We start from the raw sequence: 22,720 nt of genomic DNA, 5'->3' as shown, positions 1-22,720 counted from the left end.
GATCTAAGGCCTTAGTAAGAATTGATTTAATTTTTTTATAAAACACATTAAGTATTGACACAATTTTTAATTTTTTTGTTTAAAATGTAATTAGAGGGACATTTTCCCACCAATTCTGACTTAGAATGCCTTGGTGCTGATCATCCTCCATAAGCTTTGCTCTTCTTCCTGTAGACTTGAAACCAGAGTTTCCAAATTCAGAATCTGAGGCTTCAAACAAATCTAGCCACACAACCCAAGGGAAGCCACCAAAAGTAATGGTGAAAAGGTAGGAAAAGATTTTAATCAACAGGATCATATTGGGAAGAGGGAAATAAAATGTCTTAGCCCATTTCTGGTGTTATGCCTAATGCATTTAAGAAGGGGAAGAAGTCATCTGGGTACTGGTGGCTCACACCTGTAATCCCAGCTACTCAGGAGGCTGAGATCTGAGGATCAGGGTTCAAAGCCAGCTGGGGTGAGAAAGACCGTGAGACTCTTATTTCCAATTAGCCACCAAAAATACCACACAAAAATTGGAAAGGGAACGGTGTCTCAAAATGGTAAAGGACTAGCCTTGAGGAACGGTGCTTAGTCCTGAGTTCAAGCCCTGGGACCAACAAAAGAAAAGACAAGGGGAAAGAAATGGGACAGGGGTGAGAGGTATGAATAGTTAAACAGCATTGGTTAAATTGTGTAGTCTAGTTGCTCTTTACTTCAATCCTACCTGGTTCTCCTAGTGAACAGTCCTATTTACAGAGACAATCCAGGTCCTGGATCCATCCCCTCAGGCCACAGTGTTTATTTAGGTAGACTAGGGAAACTGCTGGGAAAACCATAGTTATGTTATGGGAATATAAGGTTTGTACTGCTCCACATTCTACCCAACACCAAGGAGACATGTTGGTGTGGGTGTTACTGGGAGGTGAAGGCAAACAAGTCCTCTACTATGTTTCTAGATCCTGGTCACTCAGAAGAGGAATTCAGAAACAAGATGAAGTAAGAAATTTAAGAGGTGATTGCTTACTAGACAGGTATATAGTATGGCTTGAGCCACACCTCCAGTCTCTTTTTGTACTGGTTATTTTACAGGGAGGATTTTGCTTTAAGTCCTAGTGGGCCTGGGCTGTAATTCTTCTACTAGTGCCTCCTAGCATAGCTGGGGATGACAGGCACCTGCCACTGTTCCTGGCCAATGTTCTTTCCCCATAGCTGGGGTAAGGTGTGTGTGTATGTATGTGCATCATTGCACCAGCCTTGGTTGAAGTGAATTCCCCAGGAACTTTTTTTGGTCTGGGCAACCTGTAACCACAATCTTCTAATTGTTGCCTCACAAGTAGCTAGGATTATAGGTTTGAGCCACATACTCAGTTTTAAGTTTGAAACAAATCTCTATATCTACCATATGGTAGCCAATAATGTGCCAAATCTGCCTACATGATAATTCATTTACAAATATTTATTGTAACTGAAAAGTGCCATGTTCATGTTTTTCAAACTGTGGGTAGAAATCACTATTGAATTGAAAATTCAAATTAGAGAATTGTCAGAAATATCTTTAGAAATAAAATTTAGGCCAGGAGTGTAGCTGAGTGGTAGCATGCACAAGACCTGAATTTGATCCCTAGCACTGGAAAAAAAAAGTAAACAGAAGTATCACAGGATGTTGCCATTACTCATAGTAATACTATTACGTTTTTTTCCCAAACTTGCATTGTTCTGAATTATGATACAAAATGATTGTACTGTCTTAAAAAGCAAAATCCTCAAGGAATCAAAAGCAAAAAACTTCAAAAAGCTCGATGACCCCGGCCGATGACCATCGTGGTGTTTAGGGGCACCACTTTGCAACCAGGTCACAGAGTTCAAGAATCAGATGTTAGGTTCCAGCACTAGCGTGAGCCCCTCCCACTCGCCAATCCACTAGTCCCCTTCGAGGGCCCGCCCCTCCCCATAAGCCTCGCCCATCTCCATCAGCTCCTCCCCTCCCAGGGGGCGTGACCTGCGTCCCACTCCGCGCGGGAGGCGGGGCTTCCGCAGACCCTGCTTCTGAGGACCTGAGGACCTGTGTGTGTTGAGGAGCTGGCTCTCCGACGAGGCAGGCCCTCTTGCCCCTATGTGTCCGCGGAAGACGAGCAGGTAGTTTCCGGGCAGCCCTGCCCCGGCAGAAGTCGAGTTTGAGCCGCGGCCCGGTCAGAGGAGCCTCCCGCCGCCCTGGCCGGACTACAAGGCCCGGCGGGCTCCGCGGCGCCGCGTGCGGCCTGCGCAGCGCCTTAGCTGTGCGGTGCTATGACAACCACGCCGCGGCCAGGGTCGGGTGGGCCGGGTGTCCACGCCGCCCCACGCCCCGAGCGTTTCCCTGTCGGTGTTGCGGGGGCCGCAGTAGGGGCAGCCCCGTCGTCCCGGGCTTTCCCGGCCGTCTCCTGGGCTGTCTTTGGGGGGTGTCGGGCGGGGCGGAGCCCCGGCGGCTCGGACTCTACCCGCCCCGCGGAGCGGGGGTAGTGGAGTTGCGGAGCTCCGCCCCGCACCCGGGGTTGTTGCTGCGTCCCTGTGTTCCTAAAAGGAAGCCTTGGGATCGAGGCTCGCGGAAAGGTGAGGCAGCTCCGCTTTTCAGCTGGCTTCAGGTAGGAAACGTCCGGACTTCCATCCCGGCGCACGGAAAGCCCTGCTGGTGTTTTGTTTCACGGACATGACAACCTGTAATGCCTTGAAATGATTTTTGGAGAGTGATCGTGATCAGTGTTTTACAGAAGGAGGAGCGCGACTAGTGTAGCATCCTGTGAACATCTTTGAAGCAAAGGGTGGTTTTTAAGGATGCCCAAGGAGAAGTCACATGATGCTCAAGCATCATCTGGAGACATTTCAACAGGTCTGGGGAGTTCTTACCCGGCAGTGGAGCTGGGTGCAGGAGAACATATCCCCTAATGCTCCTTGCAATAGGATTAGTTCCTTCTCTTTCACTGTGCAAACCACAGCAGTTTAGGGAACTAAGCTGATTTTTATCAGCACCTCCTCCTGGTCAAAGTCTTTAGATGAATTCAGTATCCTGGAGAAATTGGTGGATTTTGTTTTTTATATCCAACTTTCACTTTAAATATAAAATCACGTCTTATTTGTTCACCCATCTAACATGTGTAGACACACAACTTGGGAAGGTACGGAAAAGAAAAACATGATTTTTTTTTTGACAAGTCCTGGGCCTGGAACTCAGGACCTGGGCACTGTTCTTTTTTTTTTTTTATTTATTTTTATTTTTTTTTATTTTTAAATCTTTTTTTTTTTATTAATTGGACATAAATTTTTTTACAAGGTGATGTGCAAAGAGGGTGAGGGTGCAGTTACATAGTAGGGCAGTGTGTACATTTCTTATGATATCTTACAACCTGTTTTTCTATCCCTTGTCTAGGTCAGGTTGACATATATGCAATATACAATGTATCAAGAGCATATACAGTATTCACAGACTTGGTCTCTACTGTCTCTCCGTCTCCCTTTGTTAACAGTCATATATCAGGGAGATCATGCCCCTTTGTTTTCTGTGTTCTAGGCTTGTCTCACTCAACATTATTTGTTCGAGTTCCGACCATTTCCCTGCAAATAACAATATTTCACCATTCCTAATCGCTATGTAGTATTCCATTGTGTATAGGTACCATATTTTTTGGATCCATTCGTCTGTGGAGGGGCATCTGGGTTGTTTCCATATTTTAGCTATTGTGAATTGTGCCGCGATAAACATGGTAGTACAAATGCCTTTTTGATATCTTGGATTTTGCTGTTTAGGATAGATGCCTAGGAGTGGTATGGCTGGGTCATAGGGTAGGTCTATATTGAGCTTTTTGAGAAACCTCCATACTGTTCTCCAAAGTGGTTGTACTAATTTGCACTCCCACCAACAATGGAGAAGGGTTCCTCTTTCCCCACAGCCCCTCCAGCATTTGTTGTTTCCTGAGTTCAGAGTATAGGCCATTCTAACTGGGGTGAGGTGGTATCTCAGGGTTGTTTTTATTTGCATTTCCTTTACTAGCAGGGATGTTGAGCATTTCCTCATATGTTTCTTTGCCATTTTTATATCTTCTCTTGTGAAGTCTCTCTTTAGCTCTTTTGCCCATTTCCTAATAGGTTTATTGGGCTTGGAGGGGCTTAGTTTTTTGAGTTCTCTGTAGATGACCGATATCAGGCCTTTGTCTGTTGCTGTGCTGGTAAATATCCTTTCCCATATCGTTGGCTGTCTTTCTATTTTGGTGGCTATGTCCTTAGCTGTGCAGAAACTTTTTAATTTGTAGTAGTCCCATTTGTCGAGTCTTTCTCCTATTTGTTGTGCCCCTGGGACTCTATTCAGGAAGTTCCTTCCTGTGCCTATAAGTTCTAGTGTCTTTCCTACTCTGTCCTTCAGTAGTTTCAAGGATTCAGGTCTGATGTTGAGGTCCTTGATCCATTTTGAGTTGATCTTGGTGCATGGTGATAGGCTTGGGTCTACTTTGAGTTTTCTGCATATGGCTGCCCAGTTCTCCCAGCACCAGTAGTTGAAGAGGCTATGTTTATTCCATTGTATATCTTTAGCTCCTTTGTCGAATATCAGTTGGCTGTAAGAGTGCGGTTTTATTTCTGGGTCTTCAGTTCTAATCCATTGGTCTTCCGATCTGTTTTTATACCAATACCATGCTGCTGGGCACTGTTCTTGAGCTTCTTTTGCGCAAGGCCAGTGCTCTACCATTTGGGCCACAGTGCCACATCCGTCTTTTTCTGTTTATGTGATACTGAGGAATAGAACCCAGGGCTTCATGCATACTGGGCAAGCACTCTACCACTAAGCCACATCCCTAGCCCAAAACAGTCTTAAAGTCTGCCAGTGTGAGAGAAAGATTGGCTAGGTTGTTAGCAATTACAAAAAGAACACAATTGCAGGATTGTTTTGTAGAGGAAGTAAAAACGAGATTAAAAATAATTTACAAGTTATTTGTGAGAGTTTAATGGATATTTTCATTATGTACAAATATTTTAAAATTACAGCTTGCACTTAAATTTATAGTACAGCTTCTTGACAGAAATAATGAAGAAGGAATCAAGTAGTGATAATGAAGTTTTCTGTTTTGGTGGCAGTGGGATTTGAACTCAGGGCCTGCCTAGCATTTACTAATCTGGTATTCTGCCTCTTGAGCCAAGCTTTCAGCCTAGTAATAATGTAGTTTTGCATCTTTTCACCCCTCAGAACCCCCTCCCCCATTACCTTACCCTAGCCCCCTGGATGTCTTTTAAAATTTTATTCTCAAGATGAAATCCACATTTCTAAGTTTGTTTGGCTCAGAATACTGTGCCACCAGTAGGTTATTACTGCTCTTTATCTCACACTTCATTGAGTGCCCATGAGTAGGGCACTGGCTAAGCAGTTGCACTTTAGGCTATTTTATTCTTTCATTGCATGGATTAATTTGGAGATGTGTTTGAGGTCAGTGTTGCTGGAATGTGGGAAGTGAACTAAGGTTTGTCCAACTGCAGCTCTGTGATCTCTTACCTTTTGCATTTATTGAAAATACCAACACTGAATCCATGATTACATGGTCTTTGATATTCTTCTGTATATATGATGTCTTTCCTCTCCTGTATGACTGATTCAGGCTTTCTCAGATTTGATGTGACATTTGGAGAAAGAGAAGTTCCAAGTATGAACCACAGCAGCTTTGAGGTCTTAGTCTCTGATTTCAAATTCTGCAGTCAGGCAACAGCTACCTTCTGTAGTTCCCTTGGTTTATCATCACTATTGGTATGCTTCCGGCCTTCCACATTGGGGCACTTCATGAGTAAGGGCTCAAGACCATCCATCTTTCCAGTGAGAGTGTAGTTTTAAGACCTACCTACCTTTGCAGCAAAACCGAGAGTCTGAAGACCACACATCTACTTTTTCTGTGAAATCAGAGGTTTAGGAGCAAACCTCCACTTTCCCAGTGAAACACAAGTCTAAGTAGACTCAGTGTGGAAGGCAAGAAGTCCATAAATAAATATCAAACTGAAAATGAAGTGTCATGTGATACATTTAGAAGAGAATTTCTGGAGTTAGAGGATAAAGAGATTATCTGCATTTACTGTTCTAAAGATTTTGAAACTAACCTTTTGTTCTATTTATGGGAATGTGTCCGTTAATTTCATTAAATTCTTGTTTTCTAAACATCCTTTAACAGTTTAATGAGGTGTGTGAAGTGCTGTGCAGTGAGAGTTGTGGTGACATGGAGGTATTGTGTTCACAGTGTACGTGGAGTGGCTGCAGTGGCAGTTCATTTAGGGACTTGGAGAAGACAGTCTGGGTTTAGGTATGCATCCAACACTTGTTAGTTGTGGTCTCTTGGCCAGGTTTCTTAACTTTTCTGTGTTCGGATTTACCTGAGTATCAGTACCTGCATTTATTCTATAGATTAGAATTCTTGCAAAGCATTTAGATCACTACGATTTAGCAAATGATTAGTAAATATTAACGATTATTTTCCTTCATAGTGAAAGGGGATAATAGTCATTGAAAGTTTAACTTCTGGTTTTCATCCTAGCAATCTGGCGGCAAGTAACAAGCTTGTTCAACATGTTCTCCACCACTCCCCATCCCCCCAAAAGGGAAAAAGAAAAAGAAACATTGCTGAGAAGCTAGAGTTCAACACTGAGTGGAGTATAGATACAAACCCTAGCTGGAATGTAGCTGAGTAGTAGAATACTTGTCTAGCATATACAGAGTCCTGGATACAATTCTCAGGATTGGATGGAGAAAAATAAAAGGAAAAGAAAGTACAATTGGTTTCTTTCTCTTTTTTCCCCTTAATGTCAGTTCTGGGGCTTGAACTCAAGACTTGGGTGCTGTCTCTTATTTATCTCCAAGTTGGGGCTCTGTCACTTAGTCCACACCTCTATTTCTGGCTTTTAGATGGCTAAACTGGAAATACAAATCTCATAGACCTTCCTGCATGAGCTTCAGATCTCAGCCTACTGAGTAGCTAGGATTACAGGTGTGAGCCACCAGGCTAGTTTCTCTACCCACCAGGCTAGTTTCTCATTTTACTCATTTTAACTAAAGACAATGTTAAGGAAATTAAAAATCAGTTATACATATTTTGCTTGTTCCTTTTTTTTTTTCTGTGTGTGTGTGTGTATGTGTGTGCGCGCGCATGTCAGTACTGGAGTTTGAACTCAGGGCTTCTGGTCTTGCTTAGCTTTTTCTGCTCAACCACTTGAGCCACATCTCCATTTCTGGCTGTTTTTGGTTAATTGGAGATTAGAGCCTAGTGATTTGTCTTTCTCAGGTTATGTTTCACCTATCAGTTCCCTTGAGGCCCGTGCCTCTCCTCTCCCCCCGCCCCCCCAGCCCCATGAGATTCAGTGTGTCACCCACCCTCTAGCCCCATGAGGTTCATTGTCCTCAGCAGCCCCGGGAAGTTTTCTCCTGAGGGAAAGAGGTGAAAGTAAATATTTCCTGGTGTTGAGCCTCTTCCCATTCCATTTTTTTTCTCCTTTAGTCTTTTTCTTTTTTTTTTTGGTCAGTCCTGGGCCTTCAACTCAGGGCCTGAGCACTCACTTTGCCTGGCTTCTTTTTGCTCAAGGCTAGCACTCTGCCACTTGAGCCACAGCACCGCTTCTGGTCGTTTTCTATATATGCAGTGCTGAGGAATTGAACCAGGGCTTCATGTATACAAGGCAAGCACTCTTGCCACTAGGCCATATTCCCAGCCCTCCTTTAGTCTTCTTTTCAGGGATTTTCTTTTTCTTTCTTTTCTTTTCTTTTTTTTTTTTAACCAGTGTTGGGGGTTCAACTCACACCCCTAGCCCCGTGTGTTCTTTTGAACTAGGTAATGAACAGAGGATCATTTATATTTGTCATTTTGAGAAAAATTACTAAAAAGTAATATTGCATATAGAAGATCCAGAAAAAGTGGTTTCACAAAGATAAAAACAAATGATCAGAAGCATTAAATTAGTATCAATGCAACACTAAAATAAGCTGCAGCTTTTATTTGGTTTCACCAGGTTTTACATAAGTGCATTTTTCTTTTGATACATAGGCATCTCTGAGTATCAGCAAGGAATTGACTCCAAGATCACCTTGGACACCAAAACTTTATAGGTTTTTTTTGTGTGTGTGTGTCAGTACTGGACTTTGAACTCAGGGTCTCATACCCTTGCTTGGTTCTTTTTTTTGGCCAGTCCTGGGCCTTGGACTCAGGGCCTGAGCACTGTCCCTGGCTTCTTTTTTGCTGAAGGCTAGCACTCTGCCACTTGAGCCACAGCGCCGCTACTGGCCGTTTTCTGTATATGTGGTGCTGGGGAATCGAACCTAGGGCCTCGGGTATCCGAGGCAGGCACTCTTGCCACTAGGCTATATCCCCAGCCCTGCTTGGTTCTTTTGCTCATGGTGATTCTCTACTACTTGAGTCATGCCTCCAGTTCTAGTTTTATTGCTGGTTAATTGGAGACAAGTCTTCCATTTGTCTGCTGGAGCTGGCTTTGAACCTCTGTTTTTAGATCTTAGCCTCTTGAATAACCAGTATTACAACTTTGAAACTTCAGAACCTGGTGAAAAATATTTATGATTTTCTGTGTGTTCTAAGTGCAACAAGTTTTAAGAATAGCATAAAATAACTAAATTATACAAACAGTGAGCTTTTCTTTTATGTTTTTTTTTAAAGGAACAAATCTTGCTGGCATCAAGCTTGGGATTCTCCTGTTTCTGCCTACTGGGTACTGGAATTACAAGTATGTTCTACAACATTGAGCTTTACGTTTCTTATATAAGGCAGTATTGTGTTGGCATATCAGCTACACACATATATATGTGTACATACACTATCCTTTGTTTTAGAGTTCATCTCTAGATTACTGAAAATAGAGTACAATGGCATAGTCTTTGGATATCAGCTAGACGTGTGTGTGTGTGTGTACATATACTGTCGTGTATTTTAGAGTTCCTCTCTAGATTAATGAAAATACATAATACAAAATAGAACGGTGGGAATAATTCTTAGGGAACAATGATATTAAGAATCTGTGCACAGAACAGAAGCATCTACCATAGGCCCAACTTATGTGCTAACTAGCAATGCTAGATTTCAGGTCTCCATTGTTTCTAAAATTTTTGTTCTTATTATTGTTACTTTGTAAGCGTAGTTCTTTCTTAATTGTCTCAGAAGATAGCCCAATACCCATTAATTATATAATTATATGTAATGGAATGATACATTTAAAAGATATACTTTCTCAGCCCAATTTATAACTGGCAAATGGCATTGCAAAGTACCTGACTGATATTTGCTTGTGATTTCATATATGTGTATAAAATATAATAAAGTTAATACAGAAATGTCCATCCCAAATTTTAATTTGATATGACTTAAGGGTCAAGTTGTTTATCATGTGAAGTGGATTTTTATTATAAATGAATGCTTTCTTTTTAGAGTGAAAGAAAATGTCTTTATTTAAAGCCCGTGATTGGTGGTCTACTGTTCTGGGAGAAAAAGAAGAGTTTGATCAAGGCTGTTTGTGTTTGGCTGATGTTGACAATAGTGGAAATGGACAAGGTAGGCAATTTAGGTTCCTGCATTAAGGGAACCTTCATGATCTTATAGATGGAGCCAAGACCTCACATGTGTTGGTCAAGTCTTTTCTTCAGAGTTCCATTCCCTGCCAGTACTTTCATTGTATCTGAAGGCATTTATGCCATGATGAAAGTATGCTAATTCCATTTGCAAAAGAATTGTTAAACCATTGCTCTCATTATTACATCCTAATGCAGACCCAGCTTCTGTCCTGTTATATTGTTTATTCCTCTTTGCGTCATCATTTGTTTAAATGGCATTTAAATGACCTTTAAACCAGTTCTAGGACTGAGGGCATGGTTGTCTACCTGCCTAGCAAGCACAGGCCCTGAATTCACTGCTCTCTCCCTTATTGTAAGAAGAAACAAAACAACAATGAAAACCCTGTCTAGTTCTATACCACTACGATATGAACTTGGTATTTGTTTAAATAAATTATATTCATGAATTTTTATTTTGCTGTTCAGTTCATTATTGTCCTTTTAGAAAGAAAACTTAGAACCATTTTTGTGTTCACTGTATGTAATTGTGTATTATCTCTATAATTTTCTTTATTTTGTCCGTAATGAAAACAGTAGGATGTGGGGGGAAAAGGTGAAAAGAGTAAATTATATTGGTAAAGAAGAAGAAGTCGAGTGCCGATGTCTCACACCTGTAATCCTTGCTAGTTAGGGAACTGAAATCTGGGAAATGTAGTTCAGAGTCAACCTGGACAGGAAAGTCTGTTAGACTCTTATTTCCAGCTAACTGTAAAAAGGTGGAAGTGGAGCTGTGGCTCACGTGGTGGAGTGCCAGTGTTTAGTATAAAAAGAGAAAAAGTCAAGTGAGCTTGAGGCCTTGAATTCAAGTACAAGTCCCAGTACCGGTGCACAAAAAAATGACAATAGGGTCTTCCACTACACATAGCCTTTTATTTCTGAGGCAAATCTGGGCCCTTCCTCCCGGACATAAGAAGGTCTTTTGTTCACAGGATGCTTTTTAGAGGCTCCTCAAAGGCTCTGCTCCACTCTTAGGCCTCATAGTTTCCCTGCTATTCAGGCACATAAAGTCATGTCACTGTGTAGTGGCCCAGCCTGTAATCCTAGCATTTATGCTGCTGAGGCAGGAGGATTGTGACTTCAAGGTCAATCTGGGCTATATCTCCTCCCTCGGTCAAAGAGTCATTCCACCAGAACACCTGTCAGAACAGTATCAAGTCCACTTCTGCCCAAACTGTCCAAAGCATAACTTGATTGGAAACTATGCTGTCTGATTTATTGAATGTTTACTCATCTATTTCCAGTAGGTTACTGATATGCCGAGGTCTCTCCTCAGTTTGCAGCTAGCTGGGGGCAGTGCTATACAGAAATCATTTCATATTTGTGTTTATATAGACAAAAACATTGATCAGTATTTCCTAAAGCCTGCACCCCTTGTTGTCACATTCTGGGGTGACTCTTGTAGATGAAGTTTGTCTATTCCAGATATACAAGATCTGGTAAGCTTGTATTCTCTGTACATAGTAGGATGGTAGGGCTAAGTAGCTGCATTATTTCTTCTTTTTCTCTGTCTCCTCCCATTCCTTTTTTTTTGGGGGGGGGGAGCAGTATGGGGTTTGAATCAGGGCTTTGTGCTTACAAGGCAGGTGCTCTACCACTTTAGCCAACACCTCTAGCTCTTTTTGCTTTACTTAATTTTGGGATAGGGTTTTGCACTTTTTTCTGGTGTTAGCATTGGACCATGATCTTCTTTACCTATGCATCTTATACAGTTGAGACTATAGGTAGGAACGTGAAATAAGTCATGCTTCATTTGTTCGTTGACATGGAGTCTTATGGACTTTTTGTCTGGGCTGTCTTTGAACTGCAGTCCTCCTGATCTCTGCCTCTAAGTAGTTGAGATTACAAGTATGTGCCACCATACCCAGCCCTGCATTTTAAGAAGTACTAATGTTGAATGGAGGAACTCTAAAGTTGCAGAATTAATACTGATAATGTTAAGGAATAGAAAAGGATGCTAATAGTTTCGAATGTCTTCCTTCGTCTTGTTCAAGTGGTCAGTAGCTGTCTATCTTCTATAGTATTTTACCTGCAATGGACATAAGTCCCTGACAACTCAAGGTGATAACTGGTGAACTGCTGTCTTACTGTGCACAGTTCCACTTAATCCAATCTGCAATATGAACAAGAGTATTGCTTTGTGCCCTACTGAGTTCCAAAAGCAATTCTACATATCTCATTTGGAAGGGGTTCATTTCTTCTGCAGATTGCTATTTGGGGGGGAGCGGTATAAGTAAGTGGAAACTGATAAATTTAGGTAAAAAGAAGATGGGAATGAGACCTCAGCTGTAAGCAGAGATCATCTTGCTGGGGCAGGAGCATGTGGATCTTATGCACCACAGTTGTGCTGAGGTGCCCACAGGATTGCCTTGCTTGTCAGGTTATTACAAGATGCGCAAAGAAGCCCCTATGAACTATGTGGACCAGCTGTCAATCAGTAAATGATCTTCCGAGTACTGTAACACAAATCACACATTTGGATGGCTTAAAAAACCAGATGAGTTCTCTCACAGGCACTCTTTGGCGTTACTCCAGCCTCTGTCACATAGACGTCATCTTTCTCTTTGTTGGTTTTTGTTTTTGTTTTTGAGATGGAGTCTCACTGTTTAGCCAAGGCTGACATTGAACTCATGATATAGCCCAGGATAACCTGAAACTCTATCCTCCAAGTGCTAGAATTATAGGCATATGCCACCATGCCTGGCTTCTTGGGCTTTCTTACTAAGATGCTCTCATAGAGTATTATTGCATACTTAGCAGATTATATCTTCACTCACTGTAGCTTGTTTATTTCTGGCAACACACTTTTCAAATAACATCACATGCATAGGTATGCAAACTTAGGCCCTGAGCATGTCTGTCTGGAGGACACACATTGTGCTTCCTTCCTGCAATCAAGACTGCACCCTGTATATTCTCAGGGAAATGGTCAGAACTTGAACAAATAATTTTGAGCGAGACAAGCCTAGAACACAGAGAACAAAGGGGTGTGGCCTCCTTGATATATGACTATTGGCGGGGGGGGGGGGGGCAGTAGAGACCAGGTCTGCAAAACAACAAACTTCTTTTCAAATGGTATTTCCACGTTTGGGTCAGTGACTTTACATTATGTATCTAAAACCAAACAACTACTAAACATAAAAAGGTCTAGAATAGACCTATCAGTGCATCACAATAGCTCAACAGCTATGTACACATGATCATATAAGACGAGGATAAGCAAAAACAACTCCAAGAGAAGGACACAGGAGGATTCTATTGCTGACGTTACATTTAAACTTCTAGGTGAATTTTCTTTGGCGTACCCTACGTGGTTACTGTATATGATTTTGGTACACTGGATATTGTATATATGCCTACCTGATCTAGGGAAGGGAAAGAAAAATGAGGGTATAAGATATCACAAGAAATGTACTCACTGCCTTATGTAACTGTACCCCTTTTGCACAACACTTTGTCAATAAAATTTAATAAAAAAAAAAAAGACTGCACCCTGTAAATCTGGGCAGTCCAGCTAGGCCTCCAGGCCTCTAATGCAGTGTCTCCCATGGCCCCCACCAGTAGGAGAGTTAGCACAGTTGTGAAGTCAGTTTACAGGAATCTACTAGCACTTCAGTAAAGGGCTTGCTGTGATTGAATGAAGTGATAGCTAATCCCATTGAAGCTTTAGGGAAAATTAAATTATGTTAGTGCACTGGAATACAGGTGATATAAGGCTTTGTGTGTGTGTGTGTTTGTGTGTGTGTGTATGTGTATGTATGTGTGTGTGTGTGGCAGTCCTGGGGCTTGAACTCAGGGTCTGGGTACTATTTCTGAGCTGCTTTTACTAGTGGCTAGTGCTTTACCACTTGATCCATAGCTCCACTTCTGGCTTTTAAGGGAGAGCTTATTGGAGATAAAAGTTCATTTTCCTGCCTGGGCTAGCTTTGAACTGTGATCCTTAGACCTCAGTCTCCTATGTAGCTAGGATTATAGGTATGAGCCACCAGGATCTGGCTCAGCTAAGTTCACTTTACATCTCCTGTTAGCAGAGTGGTATTTGTATATGAAGGCTGGATTCTTTTAAAATGTGGACTTATCTTTTAGATGTTTGAATGTTTATTCCTAAAGATATTGGCTAATGTTTGTTTTCCCATCTTTAAAAAAATGTTTCTACAGATAAAATAATTGTAGGTAGCTTTATGGGATACCTAAGAATCTTTAACCCCCATCCTGTGAAAATGGGAGATGGTGCTCAGCCTGAGGACTTGCTCCTGGAAGTGCATCTCCGAGAGCCCATACTACAGGTGGAAGTTGGGAAGTTTGTTTCGTAAGTATGGGTCACTAATTCCAGTGTCTGTCTTAGTCGGAGGGGATGCCAGTCCCCGGGGTGTCACTTATGGACCCTTCAAACAGCATTTCCCATGAATTACATAGACATTTGGGATCTTGTCACATAGGTATTCCATACATATTGCTTTTTTTGTGTGTAGAAATTGGTACATTTTTAGGTAGAATAAGACATTATTGTTACTATTATATTATTATGTAGTTGTACAAAGGGATTGTACTTCCATAACTCAGGTTATGAATACAATGCACCTTAGAATCTCACTATATAGACCATGTGGCTTCAAACTTGAATCTTCCTGACTCATCCCTGCCCAGGTGCTGGGATGACAGGTGTGTGTCACCAGACCTGCATTCTGGTGGGGTGATCCTCATGTGACAGGTGTGTGTCACCCGACCTGTGTTCTGGTGGGGTGGTCCTCACGTCACGTCTTGCCTTTGTGATCACTATTGCAAAGGAAGATGTGAACATTGTGTGTGGATACTGTTTTTGGCTTTTACACATGCTGTCTCTGCAATCTTATCTGTGTGTAGAGAAGAGAGTGCTGGACTCAGAGCTAGGTCATACAGCAAGGTTCACACTCAGGTCTCTGTGACTGCATACCTCACTGTCTTAGTGACAATTCTGCTGTTTATTGAGCATTATGTGAAACTTGTTTTGAGTATCTAAGGCATATAAAAATGAATTGAAGGTATTATCAGTTTCATGAAGCATTTGTAATTTGCATTTTCTGGTACCTGAGTGAACAATGGAGATTTATATATTGATTGTAACAATGTTTTTTTTTTGTTTTTTTTTGCCAGTCCTGGGCCTTGGACTCAGGGCCTGAGCACTGTCCCTGGCTTCTTTTTGCTCAAGGCTAGCACTCTGTCACTTGAGCCACAGCACCACTTCTGGCCATTTTCTATATATGTGGTGCTGGGGAATCGAACCCAGGGCTTCATGTATACAAGGCAAGCACTCTTGCCACTAGGCCATATTCCCAGCCCCTGTAACAATGTTTTCTAATTGTGACTTTAATTTGTCTTGCTTTGTAAGGAGACACTGAAGCTGTCTAAATTTAAAGGATTCCATATAGAGGTATAGAGTCAGAATTGCCATCCAGTTTCTCAGACTATAGTTAGGAAGAGAGTCTCACAAGTTGCACATTGGAGGTCTGCTTGCACACGGGGCCCTGCAGTGATTTAAATTGAAAAGAGCTGCTAGCATTGAAGAACCAGGAGTTTTTACTTAACATCTTGGCTTTCTGACTTTTCTTGAAAAATGTGGAGATCTGGCCAGAAGCCCAGAACCAAGTAGTAGCCACCTACATTAGTCTGGCCCCCGTCTCCCGTTAATCGCAGCCATTTGCACCTCCTCTCATTAATGGCTATTTGCTTGACCCTTGGATTCCTAGACTGCCATGTTCCTGTCTCTGGAAACCACTTGACATGGGCTGGCAAATGTACTGGGGATAGTATGTTTTATTTCTATTTGAGATTTAGGCCAAACAAATATTTTCAACACTTTGAATAAAATTTTAGTTCTGGAAGTGATATATGCCATTTATTAATAATGGTCCACATTTGTGGTACATTATACTTTACAAGGTACTTTCTCTTATTTACTTTGCAAGGTACTTTTTCATGACTTTGTTTACTTGAAACCTTTTTATTTTCCAGAAGGTGAAATAGGCTCAGGGAGATAAATTGACTTGCCAAAGCCAGTGAGCCAGCACCAGAACTTGGGAGTTTGTTATTGTAGGAGAGTGGAGAATACTCATGAACCAACTCTGGCTTACAGCCTCACTGAATCAGTGGCCTCCTGTCCTCGCCTGTCCTCTCCTGTCCTCTCCTGTCCTCTTCTGTCCTCTCCTGTCCTCTCCTCCCCTCTCTTCCCCTTCCCTCCCCTCCCTTCCCTTCCCTTCCCCTTCCTCCTCTTCCCCCTTCTTTCCTTTCTGTTCTTTCTTTTTCTCCTCCTGTAGGGTGGTCTATATGTGCTGTTCTCAACTTTGTTGCAAGGGAAAGAGTTAAGTGTTGATGTATGTTCTGTCCTCCTTTCCACCTTTCTTTGCGGATAGGACCTCACTCTGTAGCCCAGGCTGGCCTGACTTGTTACTCTCCTGCCTCAGACTCCTCTGCGCTGGGTTACAGGTTCATACTTGGTGAGGCAGAGTATTTGAGCCTTCATGCTTCTCAAATTGTCAGCTGATTGTTGCATTTATTTTTCAGTTTGGAATATTTAATAAATTGTTTTGTGTTATACTTATGAGATGTTTTGAAATTATTTTATAACTTTGGTTAAATACAAATAATATTTAAAAACTTAAAAATGTCTCCTTTTTCAGAGGTACGGAAATGCTTCATTTGGCTGTGTTGCATACTAGAAAACTTTGTGTCTACGCTGTCTCAGGTAAAAACAATTTTTTCTGATGGAGAATTTGTATTAGTAAGTAGATTTCTCACAATAAGAATAAATATTCTTTTTTTTGCGTGTATGTACTGGTATTGTGGCTTGAACTCAGAGTCTTACACTCTTGCTTAGTAGTTTTGCTTAAGGCTGGCATTATATCATTTGAGCCATACCTCTGCTTTTGGCTTTGTTACTAATTAGTTGGACATGAAAGTCTAATGAATTTGTCTACCTGGGCTAGCTTTGAACTGCAGTCCTCGGACCTCAGCCTCCTGAGGAGCTAAGATTACAGGCGTGAGCCACTGGAGCCCATCAAGAGTAGATGGTCTCTTAAAATAGAACGCAAAGCGTTCATTTGAAGGTTTCTTGTCTTGGTTAGCCTTTTCTCATAATCTATTACTCTTTTGAGGATCCTCAAGGCCCGTGTTCTACTATTTCTTGCATCTTATTTTTCTGGCAGAGAGATTCATGTCATTTCCTTACTCTCAGGGTTGTGTCCAGGGTTGACTGACTAATGATAGAGGACAGTTCTGGGCTATTTAGGGCCCTTGAGTCTTAAGACGTGTTCACCAGTACCAGTTGATTGGGTGCTGAACCATAGTGGTTGGAAGTGCATTTTCTTTGGTCAGCCTTGAGGGCTTTCTCTTTGCGGTTCTAATTCCTTGGCTTTTAGTTGTCTTCACTCTAGCTGACCTCAAGTACTTACTTCAGGCTTATCAGTTTTCATCCTGTGACATGGCTCTGTGGATCCAAGCACAGTAGTTGATTGTGGTTTGTTTTTGCATTTTGACTTTTACAAATGCTAAAAAAAAATAACTGAAGGTTTATTTTGGTTATTGAGTATGCTTTAGTTCTCATTGAGAATGATTTTCATGATTTTTTTGTAATACCAGTGGACTTATTTTTTTTTTATAGGTTTTTGTTGTTGTTGTTGGTGGTGGTCATGGGGCTTGAACTCTGAACCTGGGTGCTGTCCCTGAGTTCTTCAACTCTACCACTTGAGCCACATTGCCACTTTTGGTTTTCTTGTGGTTAATTGGAGATAAGAGTCTCACAGACTGGCAATTCTCAGATCTCAGCCTCCTATGTAGCTAGGATTATAGGTGTATGCCACCAGTGCCTGGCTTTTTTGTGGTTTTGGTAGAGCTCAGTGTCTGTAGTCTGTTTCTTATACTTTCTTTTGAAGTTTGCTGTAACTATATCCCAGTATTGGGCTTGCCTTGATTTTTGTCCTTTATCTGAGTAACAATTCATATTTCCTGTCCCCAGGCTGTACAGTTTTAGGCAGTCTCTTTTTGGTGTTTTGTTGTTGTTTTTTGGCCTGTCCTGGGGTTTGGATCAGGGCCTTAGCACTGTCCCTGGCTTCTTTTTGCTCAAGGCTAGCACTCTGCCTCTTGAGCCACAGCGCCACTTCTGGCCGTTTTCTATATATATGGTGCTGAGGAATCGAACCCAGGGCTTCATGTATACAAGGCAAGCACTCTTGCCACTAGGCCATATTCCCAGCCCCGGCAGTCTCTTTTTGGGGTAAAGCTCTACTTGCTTCTGAAGGCAGACTAATTAACAGGCAATCTGGTAGTGTTAGACAGGCAGTAGACACTGGTTCAATGAATGAGGGTACAGATCGCTAACTCTTTCTCATCGGTGCTATTTTCCCTGTGTACACACATTGTTACTGGCTTCCTGGCAAGGATATTGCTCCTCCTAATGATAGGACAGAATAAGTAGAAAAGGTTGCATGGGTCACCTGATTTCATGGATCTATTCTTTGAGACAGATCCTTACTATATTGCCTCAAGCTGGCTTGGAATTAACTACATATGAGTTGTATGATCCTCCTACCTCCATTTCCCAAGTGCTAGGATTACAGGCATGCAACACTCTTCCTAGCTCCAGTTCCTTCAGTCTTGATCATGCCAGTGATGTTTTATTAACTGGATTCCACAGGCTGTAGAAGGGACTTGCTCACATTTAGTCTTCCTTGGTACTTAATGGGGAATCAGTCCCTATGGCTGCTGCATAGAAGTTAAGCAAGGTAGAGAGAAGGGCATATCAGAAACTAGAAATTAGGTTAGACTCTTGGGCTTCCCTGGTCCTATTTGAATTATGACTGGCCCAGAAAGACAAAAGATTCTATGGTTCCATGGGACTTTGGTGTGTGTACTAAGAATGACATGTGAAAGCATGGTGAAAGAAACTGGCCTGTGTGGTCACAATTTGTTTATGGTATACCTGGGTGTCCAGTGTCAAATTAGTTTTGAAAATGAAAGTTATTTGCTGTGGGAATGGTGATCTTATTGCTCTTTTTGTGTTCATTTAGAAGCTTTATATTCTCAGGAGACCAGAATGTGTTCACACTACATCTCCTATGACTACCTCACTTCCCTTTGACTCTCATGTCTTTAGATTTTTAGGATATTCCTAGGCTGACAATTAGTATATTTTTTCTGACTCAGCTTAAATTGAGAAGACTTGGAAATGGGTGTTTTTGTTCTTTGAATGTTTCTTGGGGTTTCTGACTGAACTTTGACCTAGCTTCTATTACAAGAGACCCACAGACATTTTCAGTTTAAATGAAGCTACTGGGTTGACATGTGGGAGTGGTAGTATTTGACATCCTTCCCCAACTTCCCTCCCTGCCTCCCTCCTTTCCTTTTTCTCTCCCTACCTTAGTCTCCCCAGCACTGGGATTATAAATGTGTGCCACTGCACTTGGCTCAGATTTCTTTCTGTTGGGCTTTCCTGTTGTTGGGCTTCGGTTTATGAGCAAAGTTAATAGATACGTGAGCTTAAACCATACTGGTATTGTTCCTTAAATATCTTTATGAATAGTTATATACTTCACAATATACATTTACTAAGCATCTAGCTTATTTGGAGAATAAGGACAGGCTGGACCTCTTCTCAGGTAAATGTGGTATCTTATTTAGCTAGGATTTTCCCTCCTGTCTCCATGTATCTGGTTAGGGATGATTATTCTCATTGGCTTACTTCCAGAAAGCCATCTTCTGTCATACCTATCTGCAGGTTTGAGTCTTTGTTTTATATTCTGTGGGTATGTGAAATTCATCATTATCATTTTTAGGGTCATGGAACTGAGTAGAAGTGATTCTCCAAGAGTCCTGCTTTATTAGTTTTTTCTCTTTTAACTGTTAATAATAATAATAAAAAAAAAACTTAAGCTGGGCACCAGTGGCTCATACCTGTAATCCTAGCTACTCAGGAGGCTGAGAGCTGAGAGTCTTGATTCCAAGACACTCAGGCAGACAAATGCATGAAACTCTTTGATTCTTATCTCCAGTAAAGCAGCAAAACAGTCAGAGGTGCCAATCTTTCTCTTCCTCTCTGTATTTCTATTCCTTCCTCTGCCCCCATAACCTTTATTAACCCCTGTACTCCATCTCTGCCTCCTAAGAAGCTTAGGATTACGTACTTGACCCACTGCACCTGCCTTTTTAGCTATAACTATTCTTAAAATTCTAACACTAGAGAGTAAATACAGGTGAATAATCTTTTATTTCCTGGGATGAAATAGAAAGTAATTACAGGATTTTTTTTAAGTACAGAGAGAACATTTTTCTTTGTTTTGAAGGAGGTTCTTCCTGACTGACTTCAAAGAAAACACATTGTCTTATTTACTTGCTGAGGAAAGCTCTAAAGATCATCCCATTCTATTAGAATATATTAGGGCACTTAGTATTTGAGAGTTGGTGCAGGAAAATGAATTGCTTTGAAGTATTGAGATGTTTTTCTTAAACACTGATGCATTTCTTTACTCTGTTGTAAATGCAAGGAACTTAACCTCATTTATTTCAGAACTGAAATTAGAGAGCTTTGTTGTTACTTCAAAAATTACACTTTATTCAGGCATATCTAATAGAAATAGATCATAAATGTTCCCCATGGTAGTACTTCATCTAATGCAGAGATAAAGCTGAGATTTAAAAGTTCTAACTGTGCCAACTTTGTGTTACTATGAAATAATTGTTCATAATTTTTTAATGATTTGTAATTTTAAGTTTCATTAAAATAAAATTTAGAGTTGGCATGGAGAATGAGAAGAAATGAGAGGTTTGTTAGCATAAACAAAGATAAAGTAATCTTTTTAATATTTCTCCTCAGGAACCTTGGGTAATGTGGAGCATGGGAACCAGTATCAGATCACATTAATGTATGAGCATCACCTTCAGAGGACAGCCTGCAATATGACATATGGACCATTTGGTGGCGTAAAAGGTCATTTGCTTTTGTGGCAGATCTAGAATATCTGGTCATATAAAAATATGGAAGATTATGTAGTTTTAATCTTAGAGAATTAAAACAGATGCTTTAGTGAGAATTTTGTACCTAAATACTAAAGTAACGAATAGTGGAAGTATTCATATTGTACTCATGTAATCAACATATGTGGTCAACAGATTTACTTCTAGATGCTTTTCTTTTTTTTTTTTTCTTCAGACTTGGTCTTTTATAAGCTAGCAAGCAATGTGAGCTTTTGTGTGGTAGAGCTGTTTCAGTGAGGTTGATCTTCTCATCGGTGATGTGCTCAGTGGAGCAGTAAGCCCTTCCTCCATCCTCCCATCTTCGGTGCTGCTGCACAGGGTCCTGTGGGCTCTTTCTGCACAAGAGCAGCTGTAGAAGGGGACAAATGGGGACTGAATGTAGATTTGATCTTGCTCATCAAGCCATGGCTCTTTAGCTTGAGAAATAGACGCTAGAGAAAGAGATGTCTATCTCAGATTGGACATTGGTATCACCTTTACCAAGCACAACTGTCTTTTTGTGTCTTGGGACCTTGGAGTCAATTCCAGGGGATCCCTCAATCCCTTTGAAGCCAAAGTCTTTAGAAGACTTGGTCTCTTTATGTTATTTATTTATTTGGACAGGATCTTGCTATGGAGCCCAAGGTAGTCTTGAACTTACAATTTTCCTGCTCTGCTTCCTGGGTGCTGGGTTTGCAGGTGTGCATGACCATGCATAGCTTTCTTTGTATACCTTAAATCATGTCTAGATAAACTCTGGATTGCTCATACTTATAAAATGTAAATGTTGTATGAATTGTTATACTATATTGCTTAGGGAGTATTGACAAGAAAAAGTTAGTACATGTTCAGCATTGAAGCAACTTTTCCCTGAGTAATTTCCACAGAGCTTGGTTGAAACTAGTGATGAAGAACCCACTGACAGAAGGGCTGACAGCCTGGACTAAGGGAAAGCTGTGTTCTCCTGGCTTTGGGTGTTTCTTTCTCTCCTTAGCAAAGGGTTGCGTGTATTGCAGGAAGTGCCTGAGTGAGGGGAAGAGAGGAGGCTGGCATGCAGAGGAGAAATTGTCACTTCCTCTTGCCCTCAGCTTTTAGAATTGATTTCCACTGCTCTATGAAAACATGACTGACAGTTCTGGTGAACTTTGTCATTCTTATTTAGCCATTTTCAAGTTGCTTTTCCTTTGCAAATTCCCAAATGCAAATTGTTAGGGTCTATAAATCTGGAGTCCAAAGAGAAACAAAGTACTTGTGCTAATTAAAAGCAAATGCTTTTTCTGTAGCATCATTAACAGTCCTTTAGATCATATGTCAAGTATTATTTATATACATTATATTATCCCTTTTATGTTATCAGATCAAGTTAACCAACTTAAAGTAAAACCAAAGAATTCCTTTTTCCCCCTGTATGTTATTAAGTTCTCCCAATGTAATGTGATGATATTCAAGATATGATACCCTAAAGTATGCCACCTTTGGGCTGGGGAGGGGATATGGCTTAGTGATAGAGTGTGTGCTCAGCATGTACAAGGCCCTGAGTTCAGTTCATGTGGACACACATGTGTGCACACACACACACACACACAGAACTTGTCACATTGAAGAGCACTATAGAAATAGGAAAATTACTCTGACCTCTACTTTCTTCCCCCGAGGCAGGTGTTAGACTCTCCTGTGAGAGAAATATTCTATCTGTCCCTGAAGGTGACAGTCACAGAGAATGTGAGCTTGCTACGTTCTTCACTTAGCCTTACTAAGCAAGGAAGACTTCACTTCCTCTGTCCTATCAGTTCTCTATGACTGTCCATTTTCTCATCTAAGCCAGCCTAAAAATTTACAGGTTAGGAGCTTGGAATATGGCTGAGTGGTAGAGCATCTGCCTCACATACACGAAGCCCTGGGTTCGATTCCTCAGCACCACATATGTTGAAAAAAGCCAGAAGTGGTGCTGTGGCTCAAGTGGTAGAGTGCTAGTCTTGAGCAAAGAGAAGCCAGGGACAGTGCTCAGGCCCTGAGTTCAAGCCCCAGTACTGGAAAAAAAAAACTCACAGGTTAAATTCTTTCTTTAGGTCCTCATTTGATATGCAGGCTCCCGTGTCACAAAAAATTTTATTAAATCCATGTGAATGCTTTTCTGTCAATCTGTGTCAT

At 41.3% G+C, this 22,720-nt stretch overlaps 1 protein-coding gene across 10 annotated transcripts in view; it reads left to right on the top strand.

The window, feature by feature from the left end:
• The first annotated feature begins 1,997 nt into the window (after positions 1-1,997).
• The window catches only part of Bbs9 (Bardet-Biedl syndrome 9), a 321,391-nt gene continuing 300,668 nt past the window's right edge, over positions 1,998-22,720 (top strand). For 5 of the 10 annotated variants that reach the window (XM_048339488.1, XM_048339486.1, XM_048339483.1 and 2 more), the window contains exons 1-6: positions 1,998-2,118; positions 8,643-8,709; positions 9,408-9,530; positions 13,745-13,895; positions 16,243-16,307; positions 20,430-20,543. In XM_048339488.1, the coding sequence (XP_048195445.1) occupies positions 9,419-9,530; positions 13,745-13,895; positions 16,243-16,307; positions 20,430-20,543 (442 nt within the window). In that variant the 5' untranslated portion in view covers positions 1,998-2,118; positions 8,643-8,709; positions 9,408-9,418. Of the gene's footprint in view, positions 2,119-2,145; positions 2,604-8,642; positions 8,710-9,407; positions 9,531-13,744; positions 13,896-16,242; positions 16,308-20,429; positions 20,544-22,720 lie in introns of those variants that run through there. The other 5 variants (XM_048339489.1, XM_048339485.1, XM_048339487.1 and 2 more) reach the window with 5 other exon arrangements.

The sequence above is a fragment of the Perognathus longimembris genome, chromosome 2 (genome assembly GCF_023159225.1).
Source record: "Perognathus longimembris pacificus isolate PPM17 chromosome 2, ASM2315922v1, whole genome shotgun sequence".
In the NCBI taxonomy this organism is placed as follows: Eukaryota; Metazoa; Chordata; class Mammalia; order Rodentia; family Heteromyidae; genus Perognathus; species Perognathus longimembris.
Note: the sequence above shows the minus strand (reverse complement) of the source record. Positions and strands in the feature narration are given on the sequence as shown.